Source organism: Apus apus, chromosome 1 (assembly GCF_020740795.1).
Source record: "Apus apus isolate bApuApu2 chromosome 1, bApuApu2.pri.cur, whole genome shotgun sequence".
NCBI lineage: Eukaryota > Metazoa > Chordata > Aves > Apodiformes > Apodidae > Apus > Apus apus.
Genome location: NC_067282.1, coordinates 156,632,904 through 156,648,191, shown reverse-complemented (window position 1 = coordinate 156,648,191; position 15,288 = coordinate 156,632,904). Strand labels below are relative to the sequence as shown.

The following is a 15,288-nucleotide window of genomic DNA, read 5'->3' as shown; positions in this document are numbered from 1 at the left end:
TAGAAGCTTGATTGTGCCCAAAAATATTTTGGTGTGGTTTTTTTTTTTGTGTTGTTGTTTGGTTTTATTGTTTTTTGTTTGTTTGTTTTTGTTTTTTTTCCCTGGAACTTGTTTTTTCTGCCATCTGTTTTTCTGTGAATTCATTATTGTTTGGGTCAGGTGGATCGGATGGAAGTTTGGGTTGGATGGATGGTATGAAGTGCCTGTGCACCTGCCTGCTGCCTTAGTTCAGTTGGAATCCCAGCTTGTTATAGGTCAAAATTCTGTTACAGTGTATGATGCACTGCTATACAGTGTGCATCTATAGCCAGGCATCAGATGAAGCTATGCATTAGTTCAAGGATAAATTCGTAGTTTCAAATCATACAGTTGTTCTACATGAGTGAGAATCAAAGAGTGGTGAGGAATCTTTATTTTGGATTTACTCTGTTTCAACATTTTTAATGTTTTGCCTCGTTTCTTATTGCTGTGTTTAGAGTTGCATACTACCTTGCCAAGCAATTAGGTCAGCATTGTGCTGATGTACAGCAGCATAAAGATCATTGTTGATTGTGAGGGGAATTAATGAAGACAAGACATTGACCATCTGGATTTCTATTTAGGATTAGTGCCAGGTTTCATGAACCTAGAATCAGTAGCGTTAATGTTACCCATGAAATGGGAAGAGGAAGAAATCAGAGTTCTTAAACATTAGTTACATGTCCTGTGTTGCTTGTCTGGGCATTGTTACTCTTAAGATCTTGTACTTTTCTCATGTATTACCTTTTAACCTGAAAGTTTCATTGTGGGTGACTGACTTGCTTTATTGGCCCATGGTGGTTATATTTTCTATAAATACTTGTTCAGTCTTAAAAGAATGAAACAAACCAGTTTTCATACAGTTGATAACGAATATTGTGTATTTTGGATGTGGTTAATATAACAATTTGTAGTGTTATAGATACTATCCAAAGTAGTTAATTTTTTTTTGCATGAACTTTCTAAGTACATTGTTCCTGGTGACATATGTTGAGTTTTTACTGGAGTTGGTAATAATAATTTTTATACAGCAAAAGAAATGCACTATTTTAGATTACAGTTCAAATGCTGACATGAGGATTTCTACAAATTGACAGTGTTAGATGGACATAAACTCAAAAGCCCGAGCTGCATATTGGGAAGTTAGTTTCATAGTACTCCTTACTCAGTAGCTAAGTTAAACAGTAGATTGCGTGCTGTCAAGCTGGAGAGGAACAGGTTGGACAGGGCCTACCAGGCTTGCTTTTTTAAGTCCTAACCCTTCAGACACTGGAATGCTGTTATCATTCTCACCTAGTGGCATTTCCAGGCTTCTCACTGCAGTTAGCCTGTCACCCACAGCAGAGGGCACTTCTGATTAAATAAGTACTACACCATTTTTCCACCATTTGTATAGACAACCTTCCTTTCAATTTTATAGAAAGGAATTTGAACATACCCATGTTCCATGTACATGCATTTTCTTCCTACTAGCTCTACAATTAATTTTGCACAACGTCTCATTTTGAGAATTCTAACAAAAGTTTGTGTTGCATTGATATTAGAGAGGGTTTGATGGCTGGAAGTGAATGAAAATCCAAAAAAGCATAAGCTTTAAAAACAAATAAATTAGACTTGTAATTATCTTAAACTTATTAGGATTGATTTAATAGTTCTTTAGCATATAGAGTTTGCCTGGTGGAATAGTTGCAGAATAAAATCTCAGAGCTGGAAATACCTATAGGTCCTATTCATAATACTCCATGATTCTTGTTTCTACCTATTTGTCAGGTTAATGAAAAGTTCCTTTATGCAGGAATATTGGCTTATGTGTAACAACAGTTTGGTCTTGGGCTGCACAGTTAAGAATTGCATGCATTTTTCTATAGAAGAATTCATAAAATAGAATTAATATATTGAAAAATTCTTCCTCCACCTCAACATGAGGAAGAACTTCTTTACTGTGAGGGTTACAGAGCACTGGAACAGGCTCTCCAGAGAGGTTGTGGAGTCTCCTTCTCTAGAGACTTTCAAGACCTGTCTGGATGCCTTTCTAAGTGATCTGCCCTAGTTTTTTTGGTCCTGCTCTGGCAGGGGGGTTGGACTCAATGATCTTCAGAGGTCCCTTGCAGCCCCTAACATTCTGTGATTCTGTGAAACAGAACATCATGTACTGTAATTAAGTTACGTAATAAAGGAATTGCATGATTCTGAAATTTATTTCCAGCTATATTCTCAAAAAAACACTTAATATATACCGAGTAAGTACTTAATTATTCTTAAGATTATCTCATTGTATTTGGACTCAATTTCTTATATATAAAACTCAAATTCCCCATAATTAAGACTAACTCCACCCTGAATATGCTTGCAGTCATATCTGGTTCTGCTCATGAGTAGTCACATTGAAGCCATAGCTACTGTTTCAGATTTTAAAGTGGAGTATTTGCAAAATCAAGATCTATGCAGCTAGATACCTTTCTTTTAAAAATTTTCGTGAAACTGCTACTCTGGTTCTCCTTTTAATAGTGTGAAGTTGTGTCACAGCTGACACGGAAGTTGGAGAAATATCTATGGAGCCACAGTATGACTGTATTTCTACATTTCATTTTGAAAGAATACTGAAGATGGGATATAACTGCAACAACAATCAAGCCAGAGCAATGTAGCTGTGTTGCTTCCAACACTGTGCAATAGTTTGCTCAGGACTAGGTTAATAGTTACATCTACACAGGATTGAATTGTTCAGTAACTCATAGAACTTTTTAGGAAGTTTTGCTTAGTATATTACTTCTTTTAGAAAATAAGTCTGTCTTTCCAATTTAATACTAAGCAGATTATTTGTTTTGATTTTTAATGGAATCATATCTATAGTACCAGGGAGGGAAGATGTGCATATCCAGATAATTTAGTGTGGTTGATTTCAGTCAAGGTGGACTGAGCTATACAGGTGTCAAAAATAAGTTCTATGAGTCTCAGAAGCTGTGGAAAGGAAAAAATCTCCATTGGTGTATTGAATGTGGATAAAGGTGTGGCATAAGTGATTGTATTAATAGACACCAGATAATCTCTGTAGGCCAGAACATTGCCTCATAAAGGTATACAGAGGGAAGAGATTTAGTTTATATAAGCAAGCATCTCACATCTGAGGGTCACTGGGGCTAATTAGTCCCAGTGCTCAGTGAGTTATTTGTTAGTGCCTTCTACTTCTTTTGTTGTTGTTACTATGACATGGAAAATATCATCTTCATCACAAAAAAAATCTTGTCACTTCCATTTGAATAGGAATAACATTCTCTGTTTTTCAAAGAAGTAGTTTTATGTGAATTATGCCAATGAAATTAGTATTTGGTAAATAAGACCATAAATTAAAACAGTATTTCTGCAGATTTCAGTGCATTTGCTGGTGTGCTGTCTTATGTTTATTTTCCTATAGGTTGAAGAAATTAGTACTCCTCACACCTTATTTTAAAAAGTATGAAGAAATATCCTTAAATGTTGCTTTTGAATATACCATGTAATACTAATTCCAGGAAGTAATTACTTCTTGCATTCTCTTCTGTCTTTTCTCACACCAATAAGGAAGAGCGTCTGTCTATCTTTTCTTCTTTCCCCTCCTCATGTTTTCTTTCCTGTTGTCATTCTTTCTTGTGTATCCATTAGCAGAGAGACATAGGATTCAGAACTTCTGTCTGGCAGACTACCAAGTCAGATTCTTTTGGAACGAATTATCACAACTCGGAAAACTGGAAGTACACAGTACAGGGAAAGAGGAACTAAACTGTAAGCCACCACAGTCTTTTAGGTCTTAAATTTGTAAGGTGATATATAAGAAACTTCCTTGTAGAATTTTGTTAAAATAAAGGATAAAAACATTGTTTCTTGTTTCCTTCCCCTGTGGCCTCTGATTAATACTTAAGTTCATTAATATTTAGATAATACTACTAGTAATGTCAGCACTCTGCTGGCCAATTTTAAGCTTGTATTTTGACAGTCACAATGTAGGAAAGAACACACTTTCTACTTGTCTTATGTGTAATACACATCTCTTCTTTTGCTGATCTGGGATCTTAAGCAATCCCTCTCTTCAGAAAATGTGTAATTCCATGAGCATTGGAATTAAAGAAGTCTGGTTTCCTTCATATTTGGTTCTCTTTGTTTATATTGATATACAAGGTGTGAATCTTTCCCTTCATGGGAACAATTTATAGATTCTCTGCTTTATTCAGTTACTTATTTTCAATAAATGGTTGAAGTTCTCAGTCCTTAATTGCATTGTTAGATCTAATGTAGAATGATCAAGTGACTGAGAAGTTTATGAGAAGAAGTAGAAGCAATGACATAAAATCCCCAAGCATGTGCAGAGAGTGTGCATGCAGTGTGAATACGTGTAACTGCAAAGACCTTGAAGTTATATTTCAGTATTATTTTTCTGGGTTACTCCTGTATCCTGTTGGATCCTTGGTTACATGTTACAGTTTACAACACGCTTCTTATGTTAACAGAAATTGTGACAGGACTATGTAGTTGTTGTTTTTTTTCTTGTCTTTGTAGGGTAATACATTGGTGCACATCTGAGACAATGGAGTCCATGCTGAATAAATTGAAGAGTACCGTTACAAAGGTAACGGCTGATGTCACCAGTGCAGTCATGGGAAATCCTGTTACCAGGGAATTTGATGTTGGCCGACATATTGCCAGTGGTGGTAATGGTCTTGCTTGGAAGATATTTAATGGGACTAAAAAATCAACAAAACAGGTGAGTTGTCAAGTTAAGACCTAAGTTTATAAGCATTAGAAGACAGACTTGAGGGTAGCAGCTGGTAAGTGGCATTTAAAAACAAAATCCAACAGGGTAGACTAATGCTAAAGGTATTACTGTAAGTAAAATGAAATTAAGAACTCAACGGTATTTAAATAGAATGTTCTCAGCTACGTAAGTGATAGTTGCTTTAAGCATTCCCTGCTCAAGAAAGAAGTGGTTCTGCATTCATAGCATACAGTTCAAAACCAAGATCAAGAATTAATCTGAGTTAAAACTGATCTGACAAGAAGGAAGAAGCTTGTTTTAACATGGATTAGTTCCCCCCTTTTTTTTTTTCCTTGCAGTTTGTTTGGGTTTTTTGGTAGCAGTACTGGTTTTTACAGTTTAAAATTATCATAAAGTGTGCATAATTTGTTTTCAGCAGAAGAGACTGTAGTTTTTTGCTCACCTGAAATACAGAAATTTCATACAGAAATTGACGGGTTAGAAATGTTAAGTCATGTGATACAGTAACAGGAAGGCATGGGATAGAGGAGACTGTGGAGGAAGTGAGTTGAGCCTCCCCTGTGCTGCTTTCAGATATGTATTGTTCCCTTTTAGTTTCCTTAAAGTATTAAGATTTAGAGCACTCAAATATAAGGTTTTGACTGTTGAAGTCACGTGTGAGTGAAAGTGGCATTGTGACTTTGGAAGATGGTTTGCTAGAAAAACAGAATTGAAGAACTGCTGTTATAGAAAATGATTTTATTGTAATGCAGAAATGTGAAAAGTCTTTTTTCAAACTTGGAGAGGAAACAGAATTTTCAATTAATAAATATGAGAGTGAATACATTATGGCCTTCAGTTAAACTTGATGCTGAAATGATGTGAAGTCACTTAGACAGTAAATCAGTTTGCTACAGATGTACCAAAAAGAGATGGATACAAAGGAACAAATTTGGAAAACATATATACAATCTGTTAGATTGTCAGAAAATAAACTGTAGCAAATAGAGAAGAAATATACTGCACAGAATAAATAATCTGCGGAGAATTGTGTGAGCTGATTGTGACAGAATCTGAGTAACATTAAGCAGGTACTTTTGCCATAGTCTCAAGCATCTATCTAGCTGTTGCAGCTGTCTAGTGTTTACTGAGTTTACAAATGTACCAGTTGTTTGGGTTGTGGGGGTTTTTTTGTCTTTTTCAAGTTGTAACATTGAAAATATGATCGTTTTTTTAGTTTTTTTGACCAAGTGTAGTTTGAGGGTCTAGAGAGTTGTAGCAAGTTTGTTTCATTGTGTGTAACTTGGTTCCTCTCAGTCGTGTTTACAAGCTTTGAAGCACTGCTCTGACCAATGATTTTGCAGAGTTTTAGTTCAGATGTTACCATATATGATCCTGTTTATATGTCTGTAAACCCTCAAATCTTTCTGTAAATTTTTATGCCATCATTATTCACTAAAATACAGCAGCAGTTGTTCTGCAGGGAATTTTAGTTGGCTGGTGATTACCGTTTATTATTAATAGTAGTTAGTTAACATCATGGCAACATTCAGTTTGCCTTTGCAAAATGAAACTATGCAGCAATACAATCAATTTATGTTGTGTTGTACTGCAATGTATCTGTTATTTAACATTATTTTAAATGTCTTTTACATGTACCTTTTGAATGCTGTCTGGGCAGTGTGGAAGTGACTGGCTGTCATTTACCACTTGGTAGCAGTCACTTTTGTGAAGTGATGTACATATTTGCTGTGTTGCAAGTGAATATATCTAATTTGAAGCTACAAGCACTTAGATTTTTTACAGTACATGTGTATCATGATCAGACAAGCAGGATGTACAGGCTTAATTGCCTGTGTTGTTGTCAATTTTCAACAACACAAGTAATTTAAATCACTGTCGCCAGATAAAATAACTAAATTTGGGGGTTTAATATTACAGCAGTAGAGCTGATCAGAAATCTTTACAAGACAAATGGAAGTCACCAACCAGTCTTGCTGAAGTTGGTCAGCTGAAGTTATCAAATATGGATTAATTTGGTTCCTTTTCAAAGTCAGTGGACAGTTAAAAATATTCCATCTCTGTAGATATGTATGATTTCATTATTCTTTAGAGTTCTGCAAAGTTTCTGCCTTGCTGGATATCCTGGGTTTCTAAATGTTTCAGTTTGGGGTTTTTTTTTTTGTTTGGTTGGAGTTTTTGTATGTGTCTTTTCTTTTCTTGCTTAGTTTTTAGGTGACTGAATAACAGCCTAACATAATATGAGGAAGTTACCTGTGTGCATATGTTTGACTGTTGCTATTTGATAGCTGACTTCCTCCATTTTATTGAAAGTTTTATGAATCTTTCTAGTTATATCTGTATAGATGAAGTAATGTTGCTAATTTTAAAGTATGTACTTCTGCTCATTTTGGATTTGTTAAATTAGTCTTTATGCACTTGCATTTTTATTTTTTCTCTGGCATAAAACGTCACTTGTCCTTTTTGTTTCGAAAGTGTGATCATGAAGAAATAGGTGGGATTACATCGCTTAATGTTCTTGTTGGCAGCTCAGTCGTAAAAGCTAGCAGAATTTAGGAGATAATGGTTTGGACTTCAAGACTGCTGCAGTCATGTTTAACTTTTATTGTGGTAGTACTAAATATATTAATGGTATTTAAGACAGATTTATGTTGTTTTGGCTGTGCATACAGTAGCTTTGAAATGAAAGCTTCCCACTATTCAAGCTTTAAAGACTAAATTAATTTAAGAACTGCAATAGTTGTATTGAATACCTTGTGACTGAAACAAACAGATGGGAAAGTAGGGTTATAAAAAAAACATTGGCAAACTTCTAAAAAAAGCTGGAGGTAAAACATCATCTGGCAAAATACCAGAGTAATACTGAAATGCTTTACAGTATTTAGTTTAGAGACTATTTTGCTTTGAACAGTGGGAGGCTTTAGTAAAACATCATGTGTTTGCATATTGAGTTACATTTGATTATTCATTTAAAAATATTGGAGTGCATATGAGTAAAAGAGAGAACAAAAATGAGAGGGAAATAAAAGTTTCTAAAATCAAGCACTGTGACTGCTACATGAGCATTTCCTCTGCTTTTCTGTTCCTGACTTAGTCTTTAACATGATCACATTTAATTTTTTTCTGTGACAGCATGGTATCATTCAGTGCCCAGCATAGATGATGAACTGTAGTTCTTAAATGTTTTCTGAGGTTTTTTTGTTGGTGTGTGGTTTTTGTTTGTTTTTTCCCCCCCCCTTATTGTTTTGTACTTAGTCTCTGGCATTATTACTCCAAACTATTCAAAATGTCACTGAAAAAAGGATTTAAATTTCTGTAGTATTCATCACTAGAATGCTTGAATATTTTACTGCTGTTATTAACATGTTTTCGCAATATCCAATGAGATGAATAGGAAGAGATATAGCTATTCCATTATCATTACATTTCCACAGCTTTTAATTTAGTCTTTAATTTAGAATACTTTTTAATTTTGTTTGCGCCTTTTTTAACACACAAACCCAGTGTTTCTGAATTTTTGAGTTCTTCTTGGGGGCAGGGGAGAAAGCATGACATGCCTTTGTTGCCTGGTTGCCTTTTTCTGCTAGGGGCAGGGGACATCAGGGGCTAGACTGGAAGTGATGGAGCACAGCCTTGCAAAGAAGCATCCAGGATAGGTGTACTATTTATATTTCTTTCCCTTGACCATGGCTTTTGTTCATGGACATCAGCAGTACTTTTTCCTTGCATGAGAAAAAAGTAGGACTTGCTTGAGAATTCTCTCTTTCTCCCCTTGCTCGTTTCTTAACTTTTTTTAGCAGTTGCATTGGCTAAGATTAGTAGCAGGTTTTTTACATTCTCTTTGGTTCGGAAGGTATTTATATGGGTAAATAGGGACATGTGTCTTAAACTGTCAGCACGTGTTTCAAACTGATTTGTGTTTCATAAGGAATGCAGGATAGCAAATGGACTTAGAGGATGTAGTGGGTTGACCCCACCCAGCAACCAAGCACCCAAGCAGCTATTCACTCACTTCCCCACTCCCAGCAGGATGAGGGCAGAAAATAGGAAGAAGAAAAGCAAGAAAACTCGTAGGTCAGTTTCATAGGTGAAAGAAGAGGGGAAAAAAACAAGCTAAACAAAATTTCTCACCACATCCCATAGACAGGCTGATGCTCAGCTAGTCTCCAGACAACAGCCATTTTGGAGGCAGCCCCCTCCCTCCTTCTTGCTCTGCCCTAGTTTTTATCAGTGCACATAAAGTTACCTGATATGTAATAGCCCTTTGGCCAGTTCAAGTTAACTGTCCCAGGCATGAACACTTTTAAATGTTTCTGAGTGTACTATATAGTTTCAGTAAATTTGGTGCATTGAGAGTGGGTTCTATGGCCCATGACTCATCTATTTCTTCATTTTTTTGCACAATAATAGCTGGTGACTTGTGTGCCTTAAGATGTTACATTGTTGATAAGGCATGCTGCATATAAAAATCAACGTTTATTATAGAATTGAATTTCAGAATGACATATTTTGAATTATTAATATGAGAAGACATTTAACATTTTCATGTCCAGGAGCAGACAGAGATGGCTGAATGCTTTCTTGTATCAGATGTGTTACATGAAAATGAAGGTATTAAAAGCAAGTTGTCACACAGCTCAAATTATTTTGATTCTTGACACTCCACAATAACTAAGCCTTCAAAATCCATATGATAGCAATCATTTTCATACCTAGAATCCTACAAAATCATGTACCTACTTAAATATGAGCTAATTTTAGATATGTAAAAATTCTGTCGAACTTCAAACAAACCATGCAGGATTGCAGCAAGCAGCAATAGAACCTATTTATAGCCATCATAAAATATTCAAACCATGGCTGATGTCCCATACTATAGAATTTGAATATTCACTTTCTGAGTCTTTTCACTTGTTATTAAACAGCAGTGCTTTCAGAAGTGCTGGATTAGTTTGAAACTTTTTACTGGTCCTGTACTGCTCCATACGTTCACACTTTGTACTGGAAAATGTGTGGTTTTGAATATTTGGTGTAGTATATGTCTACTATCCTGTCTCATTGGTTCCTCCCTGCCTTGTGTCAATGTTAATGTTTGTTCCATCACACTTAAGAGCTGGAGCAAAGACCTGGTGTGAGTCCGATCAGGGAAGTGTACTTGCTTGAGTAAGTTATAGAACCTGCTAATGGCTTAATGAAATAGGTATAAGCTAAAAAATATAAACCAATTTTTTTGTGTATTGACTGAATTTCTTTTTTTTGTATAGCCTATTTCTAGACATTTTTGAGGTTTTTTTTTAATCAACAATGTAGCTGTTCATGTGAGATGTTAATTAGAATCATGGTTATAAAATGTGATACATTTTATAACATAAACACCCTATATAGCGTAGACATTGTCTTGGGACTGAAAACTATATTTTCATATTATTTACTGCTGGTTTCTAACCTTTATTATTATTTATAATGCTATTATAGGAGTATAAGAATGTCTCCATTTCTTGAGAAAGTTTTAAACTCCTTTTTTCTTCAATTGGTTTATTTCTATTTAATTGCTTCCAAGACGGTGATGTAATCTATTTTTTTATTTCACACCAACCTCTGTAATTTCAAAGTTTCATGTAAATGCCTTATTTTTCTCCCACTTAATTTGTAAAGTTTGGTTGGAATAACTGTTTTTTCTGGTTTTAACATTACTACATTTCTGGGACTTTTAACACGTTTAAGTACTGGAAAAATTTTCATGTTTTGTCACATGAATGGTTTAATCAGACTGATTACTGTGACTATAATTGTCTTTCATGAATATCTAATTTAATGTAGATCATACTGGTTTGGAGCAGAACACTGAGAAAGGGTGTGGTTTAATAAAGCACCACTTGATATACTTACTGTCAGATGAGCTCATATATGCTCAGAATATTGTAATTGTTCATAGTTGATGTAAATGCTTTTATCTACTTATAATCAAGGTGATTTCTGTCCTGTGGATCTGCTACTTTGTCACTGTGTAGATAGTGGTTATAAATCATATATTAGTGATTGTAAGCTAAGGACCTTCTATTATAATATATATTCCAGAAGTTATATACAGTAACCTGTGTGACTATGACTGGGACAGAGTAAGAACAATAAATAAGTGTATGTACATATACATTGAAGTACTTACTGCATTGGTGGGATTGTGCTGTTGATTCAAAGAATGTGTGTGTTTATGTAACTGTGTATAGGCTTGGGTTTTGGCTATGTTATACTGAGTGAATTTTGTTGCCTGTTTTTAGGAAGTGGCTGTTTTTGTCTTTGATAAGAAACTAATAGACAAGTATCAAAAATTTGAAAAGGATCAGATTATTGATTCTTTAAAACGAGGTGTTCAACAGCTAACCAGGCTTCGACACCCTCGACTACTTACTGTTCAACATCCGTTGGAAGAATCCAGGTAAGCTGTAGTAAAGTTGAGAACAGACTTTCTTGATAATTGTTTGGTTATTGGACATAAAATATCTGGAACATTCAACACATGTATCTCAGGAGCTTCAAGGTCATTGTATTTACTCATGTGAGAATGGTATTTACCCCACCCCCAGAATTTTTTTCCTCCCGAGCCAGAGGATGCACTTCCATTGTGAGTCTAGTGAATCTAATTCATAATCTATTGTGTGGTCTTAGTCCAGTTGCCACTATAAAACTATACATGACCCTTACAGCGTGAAAATTTGGTAGTTTGATTTATGTAATTTTTAAAGAAATCTCTGAAAAATTGTTTTCTTTCAAAAGGTTGTTCATACATTTATATTGGAGATCTTTGGTAAATTGTATGTGTTGTGGCCACATACGAGTTTAAAAGATCCCCAAATGCCAATCGAGGGGGTGTGTCTTTGTACTGCTTATTTGGTTTTTGTAAAGTTGATCACTAGGCACAATAATGGGTTAGTCTTACAGATTTATCATTCAGCTGCAGTGATGACAGCACACTAAATCTAACAATTAAAATGAAGGCTCCATGTTAAAACAGAAAGCTGATACAGCTGAAAATAAAACTGAAATCTTATTGAGGAAGATAATTAAGATTTTAGAAGTTTGTTTTCCAAAGTAGTTGTTCTAAATTGTAGCCTAAGAAAGATGAATGTACATTATGTTTCAAACTCTCCTTTTTTTATTGTGTTTGTTAAGATGCATTTTTCCAAATGTCCTGGCTTCTGAGAGCTGACAATACTGCAGGAATGCCTCTTCATCTTTGCAGTGCCTACTTGGGCAAAGATTTCTTAGATCAAATCAGACTTGCATATTCATGTATATCTTTCCTACAGTATTAAACACATTTTACATTAACAAGGGTTCAAAGCTGTCATTGCCCCTGTGGTTCAGTATGCTATCACAAAAGCCTAAGGAAGATTAATTTAGGTAGTTGAAGGCAGCTCTCAGTACTCTACAACAGTAAATAAATGGTTGCACACTAAAAGGCCTAAGGTCATCTCAGTCATAGTGCGTGCAGGTGAATCTCGGGAGTGGAGTTCGTGAAGTTGTCACAGTATTTCGCTTGACTTAGAAAGGGCATCTTTCTTCCCCTGATCTCTGCACTTCAGAAAAAAAGGCTCAGATTCATACCTTGCAGTTTTAAGAAAGCTTTGGTGTTCTTTTTTTGAAGAATTTAAGCCTTTTACTAAAATAAACGGTGTAGTTATGTCAGAGTTCTCATTTGTGAATTTTTAGTCATGTCCTGTGCTTTGCTCCTAGTGTTCTGTGCATACTTGGCACGCTCAGCTACTGGTAGAAACACCAGTAGCACAAAACCTGTCCAGTTGCTTTCTGTGCCAGAAACTGATGTAGTGGCTTTTGGAAGGGGTTCCTAAAAGAAAAGTTTGCTTAGGATAGTTGTGTGTAACTTTATGAAAGCATGCTTGAAGATTTCTGTAAAATTGTGGATCTTTACAGAGTGCTTATTCTTGAAGAAATCTGTCATTGGCTCCTTCTGGCTAGACTGTACCTGGTCTTTTTTTGTGTCTCCAAAGTAACATACCTTTGTGTTGAAGTGCTTGCAAGTCACCCTTTATTCCTTCTTTGTGGGGCAAAAGGTACTTGGTTTACCTGCAGAGCTGAAGTAGACAGAGAAAAGGATGAAAAAAACCAAATTACAAGTTCACTTATGTCATTACTACCCATTAAAAATGAAGTTGTGTGGGGAGTCCTAGATGCTTAATTTACTAGACGTTCCATCTGTTGCAGTTTTTCTCAAAGCGTATGCATTTTTAGTCATAATTTTTATTTTTAACTTATTTTCTTTTGATTATGTTGCTTGAATTCCATTTTTATATTATTCAAGCAACTGTTGAAGATCCTGCACTGTATGGCAGACATCAGCTTCTGCATTATTCAGTTGCTTTAAGTAGATTTGCCTCATCCTTCCGTTACTCTGGTTTGGTTCCTTATTTAATAAGCTCCCAAAGTAAAAAATAAACAGCTATTTTTTTGTTCCTTCAAAACAACAGCAATCAGAGAGTTTATGTTACGAAAACCACTGAATAACTTTTCTCTAGCTATTTTCTATCGTTTATGCCTTAACCATAACTAAATGTATGAGATCTATGGTAAAAAATTTAGGTCAGACTGAAAATCAAGGACTTGGTCTTTCTGTTCTCTGATTCTTCCTTGGGATTACTACAAAACCAGGCTTTGTAGCCCAAGCTGTGTTACTGGAAACATGGAGGGCATGAATGGAATGGTGGGAAGGACACCAAAGAAAAATGTTCTGTCAGGTTGGCTGACATGTATGATTCAAAGTATTTTAATTTACAGTTGTTTTTCCTTCAGAAAGGCAGTAGAGAAAACTAAAGTAAAACTAAAATCTGCTAAGTAATAAGAGATTTGCATGTTTCATCAGCCATGTTTTACTTCAAAGAGCAAGCTTAATTATCGAGATATATAAAACCTATGTGGTAGTTTCATGCCGAGGCATTGTGTCTTCTGTGATGTTTTTATGAAATGATCAAGAAGTTAAACTTCTGTCTTCTTCTCTTTTCAAAAATACATCTTTATTACTGTTACTCAGTCTCAGTTTTCTGTGTTCTACTGATGCTTTATCGTATAATTTATCGTTCCCACAAATTACTCATTCTTAAACCAGGTATGTGTGCTACCATCCATGTAATGCTGTCTCAAAAAAACCAAAAATGGGAGTGGGATACTGAGGCATAAATTGTTTTCACGACTTCAAAATTTTGAAGCATAGTGTTAAAACCAGTCCACTTTAAGTGGGGAAGCTTGCTTTGTGAGTGTTGACACAAAAATGCATGAACAAAACCTGTTGTTTTTCCATGAGGAAAACAATAGAAAACAATCACTTAACATGCAAACTGCTGTTCAAACAACAAGAATATTTGTCTTTGCACCTCTTCTATTCATTTGCAAGGTAAAAGAATATTCAGGTGCTACCTTTTGTTTTATTAATTTTGTTTCTGATCATTGTCTGACCACATTAAGTGTTGCTTCAGTTGGGGATATGCCAGTTGCAGGAAGAGCTGAAAGCCTGATTTTACAAGTTTTAATAATAGTAAGAATTATTTGGTTTTATTTTCCTGGATCGGGACAAGAAAAGCTTTGTTTTCTTATAACTTTTTATGAAACATTGTGTGCATCACTAGCGATGTATGTGAATGTTAGAGAGTAAAATAAGTGGCTTTCTATATTCCATTTTTTAAAAATACTTCAGACATTTGTATATTTTTCTCTAGTATAATTATATAATTATATATTATAAAGATTCAAAACCTGAAATGTAACGTTGTTAGGTAGAACCAAGGGTTCTGGTAATGTATAATATGATGTTTGTATGGTTCTTTAATCACAGTATAGAGATGTATTGCCATTATTTACAAGAAATGTTTTTATGTATTTCCACTATAGGGATTGCTTGGCATTTTGTACAGAACCAGTCTGTGCCAGTTTAGCCAACGTTCTTGGTAGCTGGGACAACCTACCTTCTCCTTTACCATCTGACATTAAAGAATACAAACTTTATGATGTGGAGACCAAATATGGTTTGCTTCAGGTATGATACAGGTTGTCTTTATAATTTTTAGCATTACTGATAGTTTTATAAAGTTTGTAAACTGCCAAAGTTTTCCTATAGTGCATCAAATAATTGAGAAATGAGAGATGATAGTGCCCTAGTCACTATAAGTATAAGAGAGGATGAACACTGGAGGCTTTGAGTTGCTACTGGTTTTGCTTATCCTGGCATGGAAAATACAAAATAGAATTAATTTTTATTTTCCATATAAATGTGTGTGCTACAGCTATGTTCACCATATGTGAAGCTTCTGTGGAGGAACAGTAGCTCTGAGATTTTATGTGGTGAAAATGTTGATCAACTTTGAAAAGCATTTTTGTTATGCTGTGATAGTTAATTGGCATTAGTAATCTCACCTGCTGGTTACCCATCTCTATTCAATATCCTTCATGCATAATTTTTAAGATGTACCTAAAATAGTGGTGAAAAATTGTTTCTTAGATAACTTAACAAT

The 15,288-nt window shown here is 35.0% G+C and overlaps 1 protein-coding gene across 2 annotated transcripts in view; it reads left to right on the top strand.

Moving 5' to 3' along the window:
- SCYL2 (SCY1 like pseudokinase 2) overlaps positions 1-15,288 on the top strand; it is a 39,667-nt gene that overhangs the window by 869 nt on the left and 23,510 nt on the right. The window contains exons 2-5 of one of the 2 annotated variants that reach the window (XM_051621769.1): positions 3,661-3,780; positions 4,552-4,756; positions 11,047-11,204; positions 14,669-14,813. In XM_051621769.1, the coding sequence (XP_051477729.1) occupies positions 4,580-4,756; positions 11,047-11,204; positions 14,669-14,813 (480 nt within the window). In that variant the 5' untranslated portion in view covers positions 3,661-3,780; positions 4,552-4,579. The remainder of the gene's footprint in view (positions 1-3,660; positions 3,781-4,551; positions 4,757-11,046; positions 11,205-14,668; positions 14,814-15,288) is intronic. The other variant, XM_051621760.1, reaches the window with a different exon arrangement.